The sequence below is a fragment of the Aquarana catesbeiana genome, linkage group LG03 (genome assembly GCF_042186555.1).
Source record: "Aquarana catesbeiana isolate 2022-GZ linkage group LG03, ASM4218655v1, whole genome shotgun sequence".
Lineage (NCBI taxonomy): Eukaryota > Metazoa > Chordata > Amphibia > Anura > Ranidae > Aquarana > Aquarana catesbeiana.
Genome location: NC_133326.1, coordinates 98,525,509 through 98,546,661, shown reverse-complemented (window position 1 = coordinate 98,546,661; position 21,153 = coordinate 98,525,509). Strand labels below are relative to the sequence as shown.

At 40.7% G+C, this 21,153-nt stretch overlaps 1 protein-coding gene across 2 annotated transcripts in view; it reads left to right on the top strand.

Moving 5' to 3' along the window:
- APBA2 (amyloid beta precursor protein binding family A member 2) overlaps positions 1-21,153 on the top strand; it is a 656,749-nt gene that overhangs the window by 564,840 nt on the left and 70,756 nt on the right. For both annotated transcript variants that reach the window (XM_073618863.1, XM_073618862.1), the window contains one exon: positions 2,966-3,085. In XM_073618863.1, the coding sequence (XP_073474964.1) occupies positions 2,966-3,085 (120 nt within the window). The remainder of the gene's footprint in view (positions 1-2,965; positions 3,086-21,153) is intronic.

The window sequence follows — 21,153 nt, the reverse complement described above, 5'->3', positions numbered from 1 at the left end:
TGGATAAAAAAAACACAAAAAATTGTGTGCCAGAACTCACCTAAAGTTTAAGCACTGTAAGGCTCAGTACATAAGCACACGCAGTGTCCCAAATGTTTGCTGACCTATATAGGTGCGGTCCAAGTAACTCATGAGGCATATAGTAAAAATTGTGGCGTAAAGTCCCCAAAAAAGCAAGTCACAAGAGGACCATGCAGCTTAAATATGGGTCTTTATTACAAAGTATGAAAAACAGAGACAAGGTAAAATCCACCACCATCACCCAACCTTAATTAAAAAGACAACGTTGTCTAAGTGAAACCAGCTGCTAAGCACGCGGCACATGCATACAATTGTCACATACACAACCAGGGATTAACTTATTGACCACCAATTGGGATGTCTTGTGGAACAATCTCTCCAATACAATAGAAATATGGGTTGTGTCCATGTATCAGAGTATTCCTGTGCAGAAAATAATGAGTCCTATATAGGATGTGAAATGTGACCAGGTGAGGAGTACAAAGACAAGTGTGTCTTGCCTACAGCCAAGCATGGTGGTGGGAGTGTCATGGTCTGGGTGCTGCCGGCACTGGGGGAGCTACAGTTCATTGAGGGAACCATAAATGCCAACACGTACTGTAACATACTATAGCAGAGCATTCTCCCTTTGGAGACTGGGCCGCAGGGCAGTATTCCAACAGGATAACAACCCCAAACACACCTCCAAGATGACCACTGCCTTGCTAAAGAAGCTGAGGGTGAAGGTGATGGACTGGCCGAGCATGTCTTCAGACTTAAACCCTATTGAGCATCTGTGGGGCATCCTCAAAGGAGGTGAATGTGGAGGAGTGCATCCACCAGCTCAGTGATGTTGTCATTGAGGAGTGGAAGAGAACTCCAGTGGCAACCTGTGAAGCTCTGGTCAACTCCACGCATTAACTCCAAGAGGGTTTAGGCAGTGCTGGAAAATAATCGTGGCCACACAAAATATTGACACTTTGGGCCCAATTTGGACATTTTCACTTAGGGGTGTACTCACTTTTGTTGCCAGCAGTTTAGACATTAATGGCTGTGTGTTGAGTTATTTTGAGGGGGACAGCAGATTTACACTGTTATACAAGCTGTACACTCACTACTTTACATTGTAGCAAAGTAGCATTTCTTCAGTGTTGTCACATGAAAAGATATAATAAAATGTTTACAAAAATGTGAGGGGTGTACTCATTTTTGTGACTTACTGTATGTACAAGCTTTTGAGCAAGATTTGAACTTCTTCATGTTAGCAATAGTGAATGAACAAAGTAACATTTTTCACAATGTATATATGCAGGAGCTGGGAATTTAGTAATCAGTTATAATCACATAATAATACAAAACAAATGAGATGATGACACTCAATCCATGGACTGCCCTCCCTCCCAGAGTATGAACATACAGTTACATGCCTAATACAATCATCAGCACATCCAAAATTGGACTTTAGTTCCACGTTATACTTCCACAAAATAAGAATGGTTCTTTAGTTTTTAACACCAATTTACATTCAGAGGAATAAATGCAGATAGAAGTCAGAATTGCTATGGGGGCGTCCGAACAGGCTCGCTCTCGAGCAGAGGCTTTGTGTGTCCATTCACACACAGAGCTGTGGCTGGGCCCCATCTCTTCTCTCTTCTTATTGGCTCAATGGCTGTAATTGACAGCAGCAGGAGCCAATGGCACCGCTGCTCTCTCAGCTTAAGGAGGAGAGAGAGTCCCTGGTGAGCCAAGGCTCTTGTTTGTGCACAATGCTGGATTGAGATGAGGCTCAGGTAAGCATTGGGGGGGGGGGGGGGGCTGGGGAGGATGCTGCACACAGAAGGTTTTTTTACCTCCATGCATTGAGTGCATGAAGGTAAAAAACATTGAGCCTTTAGAACTACTTTAAGCATTCGGTTTAGTACACACACCATATCTTTAGTGTTAGTTCCCTGTTTTCCCCCCTTCTATTTCTTGGTATATAATTTAAAAACCCAAGTTGGTAAATGATTATATATGCTATACTGTATATATACTATAATATATATATATACTATAATATATATATATATAAAAATAATATTTATATATATATATATATATATATATATATATATATATATATATATATATATATATATATAAATATACATATATATATATATATATATATATATATATATATATATATATATATATATATATATATATATATATATATATATATATATATATATATATACATATATATATATATATATATATATATATATATATATATAAAACACAACACTATTTCTCTAGGTAAATATATTTCTAAAGGTGCTTTTGACATGGCATTTTCACCACATGTCGGTAACAACCCATGCAATCCATACATACATATGTGCTATACTGTATACATACTGTATATATACTATAATATATATATATATATATATATATATATATATATATATATATAGAGTACAATGGGTAGTAATTTATTACAGGTACTTATATAGCACCATCAATTACACTGCACTTTACATATACAGTATATTGTACATTCACATCAGTCCTTACCCTCAAGGGCTTACAATCTAAAGTCTCTAACTCAAACTCTTAAATACAGCATGTCATTGTAGTGTGGGATGAAACCAACACAGACAAAATATGTAAATTCCATGCAGGTATTGCCTTGGTTGGCATTCAAACCAACAAGCCTAGTGCTGCTAGGTGGAAATGCTAATCACTTAGCCACAGTGCTACCCAGGTTTCATGGTAATGTATGTACTAAAAGGCAAAATCCACTTTAACCTTGCCTCTTCAATTCCACATTTGAATTTTACTTTTACTCTAACAATAGATCAGCAATCGTCTCTTGTTGGTTGTTCTGAACATTCTCGGCATCAACGTGTGTTTCAGTAACAAAAGCTGATTTTGCTCCATACTAGTTAACTGTTTTATTTATTTATTTATTTTCCAGGGCCTTAAGAATCAAACGCAACTGAAGCTGAACATTGTCAGTTGTCCCCCTGTGACTACTGTCCTCATCAAGAGACCTGATCTGAAATACCAGTTAGGATTCAGTGTTCAGAATGGAATTGTAAGTGAATGATAGTTTTACTACAATGTATAGATGCATTTATAAGGACTATTAGAAAGCAGAATTCCTCTGGCAGTTGGCTGAAGTGGGCAAGACAGGCGAAGATAATCATTGTATTTTCCTATGCATCTACAGTATTTACTGATGGCAGTGGTGAATGTTCTCCAGCTTTAAAGAAGTTTTCTGCTTTACCCTGACAAGGTGTAGTACTGTATATAAGACATAAAGACGAGCAGACCAATCAGAAGTACTGTAGTGGGTCAATAAAACAAAAACAGCTTTAGAGTTTTATCATTGGTAGGTAATACCTATACCACACCAATGTTCTAATCAATATAAAATTAAATAAATGCAAAATCATAAATTGTGAAGAAACTGTGCTGCTGATGGAATTTACAATCACCGTTATCATAATAATTCACCTCTAGCATTAGTATATAATCATGTATAAAGTGCACATAAAATTCTACATGTGTAAAATAATATTGTTAAAGCAACAAAAATAAATAAATGAATAAATAAATAAAAACATTTTGAAAATATTATGATAAAGAGTTCTTCTGTGCTTCACACACTGCGCCAAACACCACCACCATTAACCACTCACCTTGTACCTTGACCTATAAACAATAGGTCATGTTTGCTTGTCCCTTTAAAGGAAATTTCCCAGTGGATTTGGTTGAATAAAAGATCTTCTTTAGACCAAACAAGGGATACACATCTCCAGATCTTTCACAAAAAATAATCAAGGTGCATGAGACTGGTGCACCACAGATATATCACACATAAAAAAGACCACCAAAGGGGGGCGTAACATGTAAGGGGCAGAGCCAGTGACACAAGACGTTGGATGCATCTGTGGATTGTGTGGGAGGAGAAGAACACTGTTGCCTGTGAGCTACATTTTACTCCACACAGTGGTTTAAAGGGGAATAGTATAACAAATACTGGGATTTCATTCACAAGCTGCAGCCCCTATTGGGCGCCCCCTGTGGTGGCCTTTTTTATAAGTCATATATGTGTGGTACACCAGTCTCGTGCACCTTATTTCTTTTTTTGTAAAATATCTGGAGTTGTGTATTCCTTGGTTGGTCTAAAGAAGATCTTTTATTCAATTGAATCCACTGGAAAATTTCCCTTAAAGGGACAAGTGCACATGACCTATTTATTATAGGTCAAGGTACAAAGTGAGCGGTTATTGGTGGTGGTGTTTGCCACGGTATGTGAAGCACAGAAAAACGTATCCTTATCAAGATATGTTTAGGAAATTATAAATAAGGACACAGGGGGGTTGATTTACTAAAGGCAAATCCACTTTGCACTTGGAAGTGCAGTCGCTTTAGATCTAAGGGGAAGATCTGAAATGAGGGGAAGCTCTGCTGATTTTATCATCCAATCATGTACAAGCAAAAAATGCTGATTTTATTTTCCTTGCATGTCCCCCTCAGATCTACAGTGACTGTACTTCCAAGTGCACTTGTAGTGCAAAGTGGATTTGCCTTTAGTAAATAAACCCCATTGCACGGGATATTTTTATAATTTTTTAAAATTCATTTATTAATTAATGTATTTTTGGTGTGTTAACAATTTTATGTGCACTTTATACATGATTGTATACCAATGCTGGAGGTGCAGCACGGAATAATTATGATAACTGGAATGAAATGCAAACTTTTTCTTTGTAATGCATGGAGAAGGTAACTAAGCCATAAACGTTAGAATACTTGCTTTATCATCTAGCCAGGCATGACTCTATATCCCATTCACATCACAATGTAGTGTGCTTCAACACAAGCATTTTTGTGCATTGAGGCATGTTGTGTTTATTAGCCCATTCAGTTTGAATATGCTGTCAACCAACGCATTGATGCATGAAAAAATAGGTCCTACTATATTTTTTAAACTACTGTGGACCACAATGCACAAAGGTAAAACACCAAAACATGCATATGAAGTGTGTTAACAAGCATTACTGTAACATGCACTAAAATGCTTCATATGATGTGTATATTATCACCTGCTGTGGTGTGAACAAGCTCTTACTGAACTGTACTGTCACGTACCCAATAGAGGCCAAGCTAATGAGAAGGCTTGCCTTATACCCTCCTGTCCAATACCCTATGGAGTTGGTGACAGGGTGTAGCAGGACAAGCAGATGCCTGTGATAGGTCATGGCATAGTAGAGGGTGGTCAGATGACAGTCTGGATGTGACTGGGATGCTAAAACTGAAACCTATGCAGATTTCTGGCACACAGTTAGAGCACAGGAACTTGTATGTGCAAAAAGAAATGCCATAGTCAAGACGAGTCAAAGGTACTAAATCAGGGGAGCAAGAGCAGGGCTAAAAGCCAGGCTGGAGACAGGGCACAGGCCAAGGTTAGCAACAGGAAATCAAGATAAAGCAGAGTTAAACACAAGATGCAGTTGTAGTCATGAGCCACAGAAGCTGACAGCCACTCTGCAATTCTCTTTAGTTATGCTATGCTTTGAATAGGGCTCTGGGCACCAAAGGCCCAGGTCGGATGTGCATTCTAATTCACACATGGATGTACACACAACCTTGACTTTATGTACTGGACCAGAAGCTGCATTGTGCGCATACAAAAATCTCCAGGCATGGCCAGGCACTTGATCTTCCCGACACACATTTTACTTAAACTAGAGGGAAGTCATCCAAATGTATCACAGTGGAACACATTGCTAAACACCACATACTGCATAGTTGTTAGTCTGCAATAGTTTGCCTTTTCCTACTTTATTTGCTTTACCCTATGAAATACCAAAGGCACGCAGATATAGAAGAGACAGCTATTTTTAATCTAATCACATTTCAGGGGTATGAAACATTGTTTTAATGAGCTGTAAAGCTTAGTTTACTCTTGCAGTTGGGGGGCTGTATTGCTCTGTTACAGTAACAAATTCTAGCAATCTCATGCAATATCTCTCAAGTTGATGACTGTCTCCTGAAGCATGTCTGTAGTTTCCAACAACTCCTATAGCATATTTAGTCTCTGACAGTCTCCTGCAGCATGTCCACAGTGCCTGACTATCACTTTTATTATTTCTGCAATCTCTGATTATCTCTTGTATCATGTCTGCAATCTCTGATCATCTCTTGTACCATGTCTGCAATCTCTGACCATCCCCTATACAATATCCACAGTCTCTGACCATCTCCTGTAGTATGTCCGCAGTCTCTGACCATCTCCTGTAGTATGTCTGCAGTCTCTGACCATCTACTGTAGTATGTCTGCAGTCTCTGACCATCTCCTGTAGTATGTCTGGAGTCTCTGACCATCTCTTGTATCATGCCCCCATTGTCTTTGACTATGTCTTCTATCATGACCGCAGTCTCTTGCCATCTCTTGTACCATGTCTGTGGTCTTTGATCATCTCTTGTACCATGTAAGCAGTCTCTAACCATCTCCTGTAATATGTCTGCAGTCTTTGTCCATCTCCTATACCATATCTGCAGTCTCTGATCATCTCTTCTATCATGCCCATAGTCCTTGACTATCGCTTGTATCATGTCCACAGTCTTTGGCCATCTCTTGTACAATGTCTGTAGTCTTTGATCATCTCCTGTACCATATATGCAGTCTCTTACCATCTCTGCAGTCTCTGACTATCGCCTGTACCATGTCTTCAGTCTCTGACCATCTCCTGTACCATAGTCTTTCGCTGTCTTTTGTATCATGTCTGCAGTCTCTGATCAACTTGTGTACCATGTCTGTAGTCTTTGATTATCTCCTGTACCATATATGCAGTCTCTTACCATCTCTTGTACCATCTCTGCAGTCTCTGACTATCACCTATACCAAGTCTGCAGTCTCTGACCATCTCCTGTACCATATCTGCAGTCTCTGACCATTGCCTGTAGTATGTCTGCAGTCTCTGATCATCTCCTGTACCATATCTGCAGTCTCTGACCATCTCTTGTATCATGCCCCCATAGTCTTTGACTATCTCTTGTATCATGTCCGCACTCTCTGACCATCTCCTGTACCGTGTCTTCAGTCTGCGTCCATCTCCTGTACCACGTCTGCAGTCTCTGACCATCTTTTTGACCATGCCCATAGTCTTTGACTATATCCTGTTGTGTGTCTGCTGTCTCTGACACTAAATATTTACTGAATTCTATGTGCAGCCCTTCAGTGTTGTCGATGGCCACACTTGAGGCCCACCATATTAGGAAAGTTGACCACCATTGTAATCCCTCATACAATGTATTGTATATGTACTCATATTTTTTGCCAGCTAGCTGCTGGCAACAAAAGTGAGTAAACCTATAAGTGAAAATGTTCAAATTGGGCCCAGTTAGCCATTTTCCCTTCCTGGTGTCATGTGACTTAATAGTTTCACAAGGTCTCAGGTGTGAATGGGGAGCAGGTGTGTTAAATTTGGTGTTATTTCGCTCTCACTCCCTCATCCTGGTCACTGGAAGTTCAACATGGCACATCATGGCAAAGAACTCTCTGAGGATCTGAAAAAAAAGAATTGTTGCTCTACATAAAGATGGCCTAGGCTATAAGAAGATTGCCAAGACCCTGAAACTGAGCTGCAGCAACAGGTACTGTGACATACTGAAGCAGAGCATGATCCCCTCCCTTCGGAGACTGGGCCACAGGATAGTATTCCAACATAACAACCCCAAACACACCTCCGAGATGACCACTGCCTTGCTAAAGAAGCTAAGGGTAAAGGTGATGGACTGGCTAAGCATGTCTCCAGACCTAAACCCTATTGAGCATCTGTGCGGCATACCCAAACGGAAGGTGGAGAAGCGTAAGGTCTCTAACATCCACCAGCTCAGTGATGTCGTCATGGAGGAGTGGAAGAGGACTCCAGTGGCAACCTGTGAACCTCTGGTGAACTCCATGTCCAAGAGGGTTAAGGCAGTGCTGGAAAATAATGGCCACACAAAATATTGACACTTTGGGCCCAATTTGGACATTTTCACTTAGGGGTGTACTCACTTTTGTTCCCAGCGATTTAGACATTAATGGCTGTGTGTTGAGTTATTTTGAGGGGACAGCAAATTTACACTGTTATACAAGCTGTACACTCGCTACTTTACATTGTAGCATAATGTCATTTCTTCAGTGTCACATGCTTGATGAAGGGGTCCTGTTGTGGCTCCGAAATGTTGCTTTCTGCTGTAATGATGTGATCACTGATTAAAGTTTTGGACCCATTTTTTTGAGATCCTGGTGTGCTGGCGACATTACTTTCTCTGACTACATACGGTTCCAGCCGATGGTCGCTTCAGCACCCACTTACAAATACAGCCATCTCTATAGGAATGTGTTTGTTGGGAATATTGCGTTGGAATTTCTTCAGTGTTGGCACATACATGAAAAGATATAATAAAATATTTACAAAAATGTGAGGGGTGTACTCACTTTTGTGAGATACTGTATAAAACACTCAGTAGAGATCCAAAAGCTCCCTAAAACCAGTAAACTGGACTGAACCAGGATTTACAGATTTTATTCCCTAGATCAACCTGTTCTGGGGAAAATGGGGGTCCTTATACACATATTGGGTGATATTTGTATAAAAATATACAGAAAACTATGAAAAGACGTGTGGCTGTGTGCTTTCAGAAGCTGTTGGGCACCATCTGGTGGAAATATTTCTTACTACAAGCAAATATAAATTAATGCTGGTTTTATGGGTTGATAAGGCAAAAAAAGTCAGAATGTCTTAAATGTGTTTATTTAAATAAAACTAGGATAGAATAGTAAATATAATAATAATTGACAAATATGTGCAGAAATTAGCAATGCTTTTGTTTGTACACGTGAATCAAAACCAAAATCTGTTACACTTAAAGTGGATCTTCATGTTTAATGTCCCTGTAAAAAGTTTCTTATGGCCAAGTTGGCCCAAAGGAACTATTTAAAGAGATGTGGAGATCAGCTTTAAGTGTTTGATTTTAATAAATGACCAGGAACACATGGGGACTTGTGCAGAATTGACAGCTTTCCCCTCTCTTCTGTTATAGGTAGGTATGAAATGACAGATATATTGTAACAATCCTAGGAGGAACTAAAACACACGTGATTAGTGAAGACAAAACAGAGGCAGGTGAACAGATACAGGATATGTCCAGACAAAACAAGCACTAGATTATTGGTACAGGATCTGTGCAAATACAGCAGGAATTGGGAAATGGATACAGAATTGGTACAGACAAAGCAGGAACTGCAGAATGGGTACATAATTTGTGCAACTCCACAAGGACTGGAGTATGGGTACAGGATATGTGCAGGCACAGCAAGGATTAGAGCAGTGTTTCTCAACTCCAGTCCTCAAGGCGCCCCAACAGGTCATGTTTTCAGGCTCTCCATTATTTTGCACAGGTGATTTGATCAGTTTCACTGCTTTGGTAATTACCCCAGCCATTTCATCTGAGGGAAATCCTGAAAACATGACCTGTTGGGGCGCCTTGAGGACTGGAGTTGGGAAACACTGGATTAGAGAACAGAAATAGGATACAGGCTGGTAAGCTGGGACTGGAGAATGAGTATGGGTGCAGGATCTGTGCAGCTAACATGAGGACTGGAAAATGGGTGCAGGATCAATATAGACACATCAGGCACTAAAGTATAGGTACACGATTAGAGCAAAAACAGCACGGAGTGGAACATGGATCCAGAATCTGTATAGACACAACAAGGACAGGAACATGGGTCAAGATTATATACAGGCTCAGCAGGGCTAGGAAAAAAGTAGAGAATCCAGACAGGCAAAGCAGGGACTGAAAAATAGGTACAGCATTTGTACAGACACAACAGGGATTGGAGATTGAGGGCTGGTTCACACCATGTGCAGTACAGTGCATTTTTCTTCAGCATCAAAAATGCATGGACAATAGGTTACATGGATTTATTGGCAAAGTTCACACCTCTGCAGTTTGTTTCAGTACAGTCAACAATAATAGAACATGCTGCATTTTTTCCACAAAGAACTGCACTGGAACACAGCAAAACACATCAAAAATGCATCAAAAATGCACTGGAACACATTACAGCAAAAAAAAAAAGAGAAACATTTGGGAAAAAAAACCTAAAATGCACTGAAAACGCATCAGAAACGCATATAAAATATGCATGCACAAACACATCTGGAACGCATCCAGACTGCGTTTCTGTGGTGTGAACCAGCCCTTAATACAGGATTTATGTAAGCAAAGCAGTAACTGGAGAATAGGTACAGGATCTTTGTAGGCAAAAAAGAGACTACAGTATGGGTATGGGATCTGTGTACGTAGGGACAGGAGAATGAATACAGGATTTGTACAATAATAACAAAAAACATCCTGTGCAACACCCCCCTATGATTGGCCACTACTAATAACTCAAAAACAGAATTAACAAAAAATAAAGGTACACTAACAATAAATGGCTGCAAACTGTCACTTCAAATGATATCACTTGACCAATATAATATATAATAACCCAAAACAAGTGCAGCGCTGCCCACTAAATAATATCCATAATCACACTATAAATGCATAAACACATCATTTGAAGAATACACTTTGATCACATGATGTGTTTATGCATTATGTGGGCAGCTCGGCACTTGTTTGGGTTATTATATATTTTACAAAATGTGCACAGGCACAATGAAGACCGGAGTATAGATACAGGATGAGAAAAAACACAGCAGGAACAGGAGCATGGCTACAGAATATGTGTAGACACAACAAAAACTGGGTCTGTAAAGACAGAGCAGAGACTTGAGAATGAGTAAAGGATCTGTGCAGGTAACAAAGGGAGTAGATATTGGGTACAGCAACTATGCAGGCAAAGTAGAGACTAGATTAAAGTTGATGTAAACTCGATTCATGAAATTTGAGCTGGGCACATATAGCTGCAGTGTTTTCTTATCCCTCTACAAAGCCATAAGTCCTGTGGCTTTCTCCTGCTCCGTTCTTCTATTATCAGTATGATAACTTCTGACAAGTCCTCCGTCAACTGTGATAAAAACCAGCCTGAAATTTGTGTCAGGGTGGGTGCAATAAATAAATTAGCAAAAAGCTGGTCTATTCAAAGCACAGCTCTGCATTGTTCCTTTCTTTTTCTGCCTATGTGGAGGGGGGGTGCGCCTTTCCTTGAATCGGCTGTCTAACAGTGTATGGCAAGAATCCACACCCACAGCTGAACCAAGAAGAGAAAATTCTAACAGGACGTGCATTTTCTAAACAGTATATAAAGCTGAAGACAGCAGATATACATGTAAAACTTATGTAGGAGGATTTGTTTCATCTCTGTGTGTCATCTGAGGCTGTTCACTTAACTGGGTATATGTGAGGGTTTCCATCCACTTTAAGGGTGCAGGATCTATACAGGGACTTGATCTTTGCCAAATGATATATGCAGGTCAAGCAGTGGCTGGAACAAAAGTACAGAATTGGCGCATTTTAGAGACTAGAGATTGGGTACAGGATCCCTACAGGCAAATACAGGGAATGGAGTATTGGTACAGGATCTATGTTGACACAATAAGGATTGGAGTATGGGTACATTAATTAAGAAGAATTGGCAAGGACCAGAGTAATGGTACAGAATATGTGTAGACACAACAGTGACTGAAATATGAGTACATGATTTGTGACGATTCAGCAAGAATTGAAGAATGGGTAAAGAATCCATGCAAGTAGGGACTGGAGATTAGGTACTGGATCTCTACAGGCAAAGCAGGGACTGGAGAATGGGTACAGGATAGGTACAGACCTGATAGGAACCATAGAATGGGTACAGGATCCATGCAGACAAAGCTGGGACTGCCAAAAGGGTATGGGAGCCATGCAGGCAAGGCTGAGACGGGATAGCGGGTACAAAATTGGTGCAGATACAGCAGGGACTGCAGAACATATAGATAATTTATGCAGGCAAAGAAATGGAGTATGGGTAAAGATTCTGTGTTGGCACAGCAGGAACTGGAGCATGGGTGCAGCTTCACAGATTAAAAGATTAAAAATCTACGCAAAGGACAGTTGTCACCAAGGTACAAAGACGGGAAGGCCATTGTCTTCCCCATCAAGTGTCCTGCAATTTTACAGGAGAGTTCCCTGGATGTGACAACTCATTGGCTGTGGCCCTTCAAGTACGGGCAGACTGGGTGACAGCAGAAACAAAAGCAGCTACTGACTCTCATGACCCAGCTGTAATCAGATAACCTGGCAAAATAGGAACTCAGAGCAACAAGATACACAAAGAAGACAGCAGCAGTGTGGAATTGTGAAGTGGAATCAGCCAGTTTGAGGTCATAGGATAGAAGGGCTTAGCTTAAACACAGCAACAGACAGAGGTTGAAGTTCGGTCAACTTTGCTTTAGATAAGTAAAAAAATATATAAAATTGCTCTAACAACATTGTCCCAGAATGAAAATATTCAGCACTGCTAGCCCCATCAATGATACAGGTATAAAGAGACACAAATAGTAAACAGCGTGTTCCAGCGTCACATCTGTATCGAAGTACACAGAGAATTATATATATATATATATGTAAATTCCAAATCCATCAAGTGTGTGACCAACATATAATCCCCCTATTCTGGGGAGATGAAAAAATAGAAAAATAGTTCAAAAGTTAAAAAAAACAACTTAAAAAGCTTTAAAATGACAAAAGTCAATGTGAATGTGCTATTCAATTATAATCTTCTAAATAGTGCTTATAATCATGAAGACTATGACTAAATAGCACATTCACGTGGACTTTTGTCATTTTAAAGTTTTTTTTGTTGTTTTCTTTTCATTTTTGGACTAATTGTTTTGTCTCCCCGGAATAGGGGGATTATAAATTTGTCAATCACACTTGGTGGATTTGGAATTTACATATATAAAATTGCCTGTGTATCTAGATACAGGTGTGGCGCTGGATAATGCTTCTGTTTTACATATTTTAGTATGTGGGAATAAATGGCACACTCCTAGATCTTAGCAGCAACACTTTATTTGGTTTATTGCACTGGTGTGCCCAGGGGTATTTGTTTTTTACCTGTAAACAGCGGAGTGATGCATTGCACACAGGGTTGCCACCTCATCCCTTTAAACCTGAACACATATGAATTCCACAGGTTCTGAGGCTAATTTATTGCAGATAAGCACCAAGTGAGTTTAATTACCACCTTTATCAGCCACAGAACATGCCTAATTAATATGTGTTCAGGTATAAGCTCAAGTTCGCGCTGAGCTGCGGGAATGAAGCCGTGCGAGTTCAGCTGAACTTGCATGATTTCAATCTCGCATGTCAGTCCCGATTTCGGCCGTGATTTCAGAGACATCTGTGTGGATTTATGCACAGATGTCAATGTAAATCGCAGCTTGAAATTTCAAAAAGTAGTACAGAAACTACTTTTTGAAATTGGTGCAGTGCCGCAAATGCGGCGTCGCACCGATTAGGATGGTGCCATTGCTGGCAATTGGCGCCGATTTGACATGCGATTTGACATGTCAAATCGCATGTCAAATCATACCAATGTGAACCAGGGCTTAAGGAATGAAGTGGCAACCCTAATTGCACAGTAGCCATCACTATTATTATCAGGCTTGAGTTCAACTAGAGATATGTTGCTATAACAAACAGGAACCAACCTGTGGTTGCTGAAATCCAAAAGCCCAGATATAAGGCCTGAGCCCAGCTGGTGTGGATCTTGAGCCCCTTGATTTATTGTGGTCTGCCCTTGAACTCTTTGATTAGATTTTCAGTTATGTAAGGCAATTTGCCCCATAATGTTTCATTGTGTACATTAAAGTGGTATTAAACCCAAAAGCAAACATTTATTATGTTACAATTTTGTTTTGGGGGTTTAATACTGCTAGTAACATAACAAAAAAATAGACATCAATTGTGGTGATGTTTGTTTAGGCGAGGTTCACACTGTTGCAGGTGCTTGCAGGTGCAGGACAGCGTGTAATTCGCACATGTACTTGCATCTGCAGCCAAAACGTTCTACTCTTTTGCAGACGTATGGAGGTGTCATTCATTCTTAAGGGCACCCCAAACATCTGAAAACATGGTGCGTTTTTATTATTTTTTGGGCTTTAATCAGAAAAACTGTGGAATGAGAAATGGTGGAGGGTATACCATATATAACATACACCTATAACATCCATTCTGAAAATGTCAATTATTTTGATTTATTTTGGTTACTACATTTTATGCATTATTAAAGTGGAGTCCTGCTGAATTTTTTTTTTTTTAAAGTCAGCAGCTACAAATACTGCAGCTACTGACTTTTAAAATATGGACGCTTACCTGTCCAGGGCGCCAGCAATCTCCTCACCCGAAGCTGATCTGCCCCTCGGCTCTCGGGTGGAGGCGCCACCATCTTCGATAAGGAAATCAGAAAGTGAAGCCTTGCGGCTTCACAGCCCGGTTCCCTACTGCGCAAGCGTGAGATGCGATGCGTGTGCTGACTGATCCCTGCTGTCTTGTGGTACCTGTGTGTCTCCCAGAAGACAGTGGGGGGGGTGGAGGGGCTGGACATGGCGTAGATCACCGCGGAGCCTGCGGTGATCTATGCCCGGATGTGGGAGCAAATACCTGTATTATACAAGTATATGCTCCCCCCTCTCCCCTGAAAGGTGCCAAATGTGACACCAGGGGGGGGGGGATCCGATCAGTGGAAGTTCCATTTTTGGATGGAACTCTGCTTTAAGATTTTTGCCCTACGAAATCAAGTAAGGCAGAGTTTTTCAGTGTTACAGTGACAAAAACTGCCACAAGATGGCAGAGCTGACTACATTATGACATCCTTGTGAATGAATGTTTTATTGGTGTTTACTATGTTTTATCAGTAGCGATTGATCATGGTAATTGAATATCAATCCACTTTTACATTATTATTATACAGGATTTATATATAAACAACAGTTTGCACAGCACTTTACAAACTATGTATATATAGTTTGTATCACATAAAGGTAGATCCCATTCATTTAGAAATATTGAGTAATGGTAATAAGGTAATCTTGGATTATGAACTACTATTTACTTGTTCTTTGGAAAATTATATGTTCCCTTTTTAGTATTTCTTTTTTTTTCCAGCTATTGTATGTCTAAAGCCTTTATTCATATTATACTTGTTAGGAACATTGGGCCCTTCTAGATTATCACAGATTGTGATATGCATGGATGCCATTGAAGATCTTTCAGTTTTGCACAGACCCTGCACACTGGTGGGCCAGTGGTGGTGACAGGTTTATCTATTTCTTTCAGAGATTCTGTTGCTAATATTTTACTGCAGCATTCTGTGTCTCCACTATCTGTAGGTGTCTCTGTCTTGATGCTGCACTGTCCAGTTATTTGTTCATTCTGCAGTAAGGATAATGACACTTGTCTGTTTAAGGGCTGTGACAGCTGAGTTAAAATGTTTGGTAAATTTTTTACTACTGTAATCTCTGAGACATTTAAGAATTTAAATTGCCAGCAACCACTCAAAACTGGCGTATAATTTTTAAGTGGAGTTGCCCTTCATGTTAGGACGATGAGATCAGAGGCATAACTAGAACCTTCAGGGCCCTGGTGCAAGAAACCATGAGGGGCCCTCATTTCCCACTGATCCCGGGCCCTTTACTCCAATAGTGGGACTCTTTATTATGGTCCCACAGCAGGCCACTTTCCTGCCATCTTAGGGTCCCCCATGGTGGTGGAACTCCAGAGCCCAGTTGCAAGTGCGACCTTTGTGACCCTGGCAGTTCCACCACTGGTGTCAGTAGTTTTTTATTTTTGTTGTTTTTTTTTTATTATTTTGTTTTACCAATTTATTTTATTTATTTATTTTTTGTTACAATTTTTTTGCTTTATTATTTTTTACATATTTTTTAGGACCCCCATTGGGAGGTTTTGGTGAAATATCAGAGGTCTAAACAGACCCCTGATGTCTCTCTTTTGAAACTGAGAAAGGGACTGAGGACAGATTTGTCAGTCCCTTTCTCTGCAGCATCAGCTGCACAGAATGAATAAACAGGAATAGCTCTGTACAGAGCTTTCCGTTCATTCATAAACGGAGGCATAGTAAACACAATTTACTATGCTCCAGCTATGAATGAATCTAAAAAAAAAAACAAAACAGAGTCAGTGATTGGTATCAATCACTGGTTACATTGGTTATTCAAGCTAGGAATTATGTGTGGATTGAACATTTGGACTAACCAAGAGATTTAACGTGCCTGTAAACCAGGCGTCCATTATCCTAATCCTAATCTACATGCAGGGTGCCGGCGCATGGATTCCAATGGGGGGGTGTTTAGCGTATGATTAGAGCCAAAGGCTCTAATAGGCTTTAAAAAAGAGGGGGTTGGGGCACAGAGCACTGCGCTCTGAGCCCACCCAGTTGTGTGAGAATAGCGAATGAATATTCGCTATTCTCACACTGATCCTCCTTCCAGGTAATCAGGAAGCGGGTCCTGAGACCCGTCACACGATTGGTTGAAAGGACAGGCGATCCTATTGGAAGCCTAGGAGAAGGAGTGAGGAGACGTATGGCAGAAGCTGCCGTGATGCAGAGGAGGAGGAGACGCCCGCCCGCCGCCCATGGCCTGTAGGAGCGCTGCATGCTCGGAACCTAGATGGGGTAAGTGTGGGACTGGGTGACCAGCCCCGCAATCCCCAGGAGGGGTGGGAGGTGCGGGTGACCCGACCGAGTGGGAGCAGGCGGGGGGGTTGCCACCGGCCGATCGGGGGGGTTGTTTGCCGCCGCCCCCCCAAAAAAACACCAAAAAAATGGATCCTTCTGTCACAGTGGCAGATGGAATATGTAGGATTTTACAGGGAGTGAATCCAGAGCTGGATAATGCTTTTCGGGGGGGGGGGGGGCAGAGCCACGCACAGCCACACTAAATTCAAATGATTATAAAATGCTGCATGAAGAAGCACCTCTTGATTTAAGTAGAGGGGGGGTTTGGGTTTTGGGGATTGCCATGCTTCATGTTACACCCTAACATGGTCTAAAACATGGACTAAATCTTTACTCTAAGGGTTTGTTCACTTTAGTAAAGGCATACCTGTATGTTATGATGTTACATGCACATTGTTGTGTGGTATTTGAACAATAATGCGCATTTAAATGTTAGCTCTTTCCCTGTTCCTTTCTGTTCCTTTCTGTTGGCACGCTTTCTAATGTAAATAACCAGCAGGTGTTTCCAAAGTGTTAGGCCCCTTTCACACTGGGGCGGTTTGCAGGCGTTATTGCGCTAAAAATAGCGCCTGCAAACCGCCCCTAAACAGCCTCCGCTGTTTGTTCAGTGTGAAAGCCCGAGGGCTTTCACACTGAAGCGGTGCGCTGGCAGGAGAAGAAAAAATCTCCTGTCAGCCGCATCTTTGGAGCGGTGAAGGAGCGGTGTATTCACCGCTCCTAAACCGCTCCTGCCCATTGAAATCAATGGGACAGCACAGCTATACTGCGGTAATACCGCGGCTATAGCCGCGCTATACGAGGGGTTTTAACCCTTTTCCGTCCGCCAGCGGGGGGTTAAAACCGCACCGCCAGTGGCCGAATACCGCGGTAAAATAGTGCTAAAAATAGTGCTGTTTTACCGCCGACGCCCCCTACCGCCCCAGTGTGAAAGGGGCCTTAGAAACTGACTAAAACATATTCTTTGTTGTGATTTTTGAGGAGGACCTTTGAGAATGAACTTTAAAGCATTTAAAGCACCTAGAGAGGTCATTGCTCTTTTCCAAGCTCTTTTATATTTTATTAAGAACGTGTAAATAAGTTTAATGTCAAAAGTTTGGACACAGGTGCACTTTAAAGCGGAGTTTAAATTTTTTAAACATTTTTCGTGACTACTGCACAATTTATTATTGCCCACTTTTTTTAGCAATATATGTATTTCCCAGGCCAATACTCCGCTTCGGCTGTACCTTGCGGGGTACGTAATTTCCGGCTGGGGGACGTGTATTTGCTCCTGGGATATGAGTTTCATCAGTCCCAGGAGTCATGGGGCGTCCTCCACTTGTAGCATTGCGGTATTCATGCGCTGCACTTTCTACGATATGCGCATGCGCAAGTGCTGTATCCCGGAAGAAGCAACGAGTGGGCTTTAGATGCCCACACTCAAGATGGGAGCGGGCTTGCAGGGAATAGCAAAGTAAGTGTTTTAAAAAGAAAAAGAATGCTAAGACATAGATTATTACTCATACCACTATATATATAGTAGTGTGTAGGTATGACCATCACATGGGTGTTTAAAAAAAAAAAAACTGCTGGAACTCCGCTTTAAGCAATCCATTCATTATTAAAGCGCTGCCAACATTCTACAGTACAAATAAAACCAGACATGCCCCATTTGTCCACCAATGCACAGTTGGCTTACATCTGTGTGTTGTGGTGCACTACAGTGTAAGGGCATTCCGGTGCCCTGCCTAGATGCATTTCAGTGCCATTTGGAATTAATGGCACCACGCAATGTTCCATGCGCTATATGGTAAAGCTGCATGTTACCACACAGCACTAGTGAAACTAGCTTTACATTTACTACAATTAAAAGTTAGGCTCACCAGGCTTCTGGTTAGACAGTAGGTATGTTGGTGGAACACTGGACCTGAAATGGTAGTTCTTCATGTTCGAGGCAGCTCCCCGTCAGCTAAGGTATTCCAGGGGGGTTTCCAGTTAAGTCAAAGATGTAAAGAGAATGAGAGTGCTACAGAAATTGTGTAAGTCCAGCAAACCATTATTTTGTTCAACAAGTGATCACAAAAAAAAAGCCAACACCATTTGGGGCTCAACAATCTCCCTTCATCAGGGCTTAGCTAGTTATAATGAATAAGGAGAAGGCTGGACATGTTGTACTAATGTAAAAGATATATTTATCCTAATTCAGGAGACCAGTCAGGAAGCTTGTTGTTGATTAGCCTTGCTCTTCTGTTCCGATATGTGTGGGAGAGGTTTTAATGGCCTCAGAGAAGGAGTCTTTGAATTAGGGAACACTTTTTTCCCTTGTTCAGAAGATCAGGATAGCAGAAGAAGGCAGGAGCCCACATTTACCTAGTAAAGCCAGGTCCTTGAAATAAATTGCATGTATGAAAGCTAGAGTCATTTAGTAGGCAGACTATGTCCCCTGAGTCAGTTTAAGTGTTTTCACGCTTGATTAAAAAAAATAGAATTAAAGTAGAACAACTGTGTTATTCTACCATTTAAATGACCATTTCATAACTATTCCTGAGTGTCATGGTTATTGTTTTGCAGCATATGATTTCTCTGGATTTGTTACTCTGCCTTGCTTTCCAGCATACAAAGAGAGTTTAATATAGACAGAGCTTCCTACTGACTTCACACGCTTATGAGGCTGTATGGCATTAAAGATTGTGTATTGTAAATGGAAAAAAAAACCCTATAGCAGACGTCTCTCCAATTGATGTGTGGCACTCCACAGAAGGGATAATTTGCCAGAATGGGTATAATTAAACATCCTCCACCTACGTGTCATTTTCTCATTATGCATGCAGCTGCTAGTTATTTACTTGGCTTACCACATGGCAGATTTTTTTTTTCTTTTGTGCTTTCATCCTAATGCAAAATGCACAGCCATTCCATAACTAAGAAACCAACTGCAGAAAAAAAGAAGGCACTTAATCTCTTATTGATCTCCGGGAGCTCCTAGCTATAAACCTTCATATCTCGTGTTTGTTTCTCTTTTGTGAACAAACAAAATACCGTATGTTTATCTTTGGTGGACGCAATGTCTGTGCTGTAGAAAAGCAAGGGGTTCTGGGTAAATCAGAATGCATCTAGATGACGAGGAATAGATAATAATATATTTGCTATATTTATTTCATGCTTTTTTATGAATTTGCTGCATTGGATATTCCAGACCTGAGATGAATAAAATACTACCCGTGGTGTGATTGAAGTAGCTTTGGCATGGGAACTGAGGATGCAGCTACAATCAGGCTAAAACGTATAGTGGACCCATATTGCATGCCTTCTTCCTATGTAAGGGCAATCAGCTACTCATGGCCCTTTCTCTAAAGTGTTTCTGACAGCCTGAAGCCATAGTTCCTGTTGCATTTTGCCGCACTGGTGTTTCGGTGTGTCATGAAGTGCTTATATAATTCTTCACTATGGAAATAAGCACAGTGGCCATTTAAGTTTTTTAATTAAATGAAAGGGATGCTTAGACGTCGCATTTCAAAATATTCAAATCTTTGAGGTCTAATTAGACAACGCATAAACTTAATGCAGGACTAACCTCACCCAATCAATATTACCTACAGGCATGCCCCACTTTTAAGTACACAATGGGGTTTATTTACTAAAGCTGGAAAGTGCAAAATCAGGCTCACTTCTGCATAGAAACCAATGAGCTTCTAACCCCAGCTTGTTCAATTAAGCTTTGGTAATAAAACCGGGAAGCTCATTGGTTTCTATGCAGAAGTGAGCCTGATTTTGCACCTTCCAGCTTTAGTAAATAAACCCCATTGTGTAAAAACACAAAAAAAAGTGAGGTATGCCCTGTATTTTCAATCCTTATGCTGCTAGCCTTAGTAAATAGATAAGAATATATATTTTATTTACTTGTTTTAAACTTTGTTTCCATTTCTTCAGTTGCTTCTTGGTTTCTGGCATAAGTCAAAATTATGTGATACATCACAGAGTCTTCATGGGCATTTTTTTTTCTTTCATCTGGAGGAGGGGATGAGGGGCTTTCTGAGCTAAGCACACCCTCATGCTTGCATTCCTGAGCTAAAGGCAGATGCAAATGCTACAACTGCTCTTAAGCTGGATTCACACCTATGCATTTTTAGTGCTTTTTTGCATTTTGCAGATTTGCACTACAGATCATGTTCCATAGGAAACCATGTAAAATGGACTGCAGTGCAAATCTGGAAAATGCAAAAAGCACTAAAACTGCATAGGTGTGAATCCAGCCTAACTTAAGGTGGCTGCAGCTAGAAATGCTAGGGGTTATTCAAAATGATTTCTCAACTAAATAAAGAGCAAAGAGGCATGGCATGTGACCTAGGAGGTAAGACATATCTGTAAGTATTACATGGCTTACTTACCTAAAGGTGAGCATGCACACTGTGGTAGTAATGCCACAGGTCTTC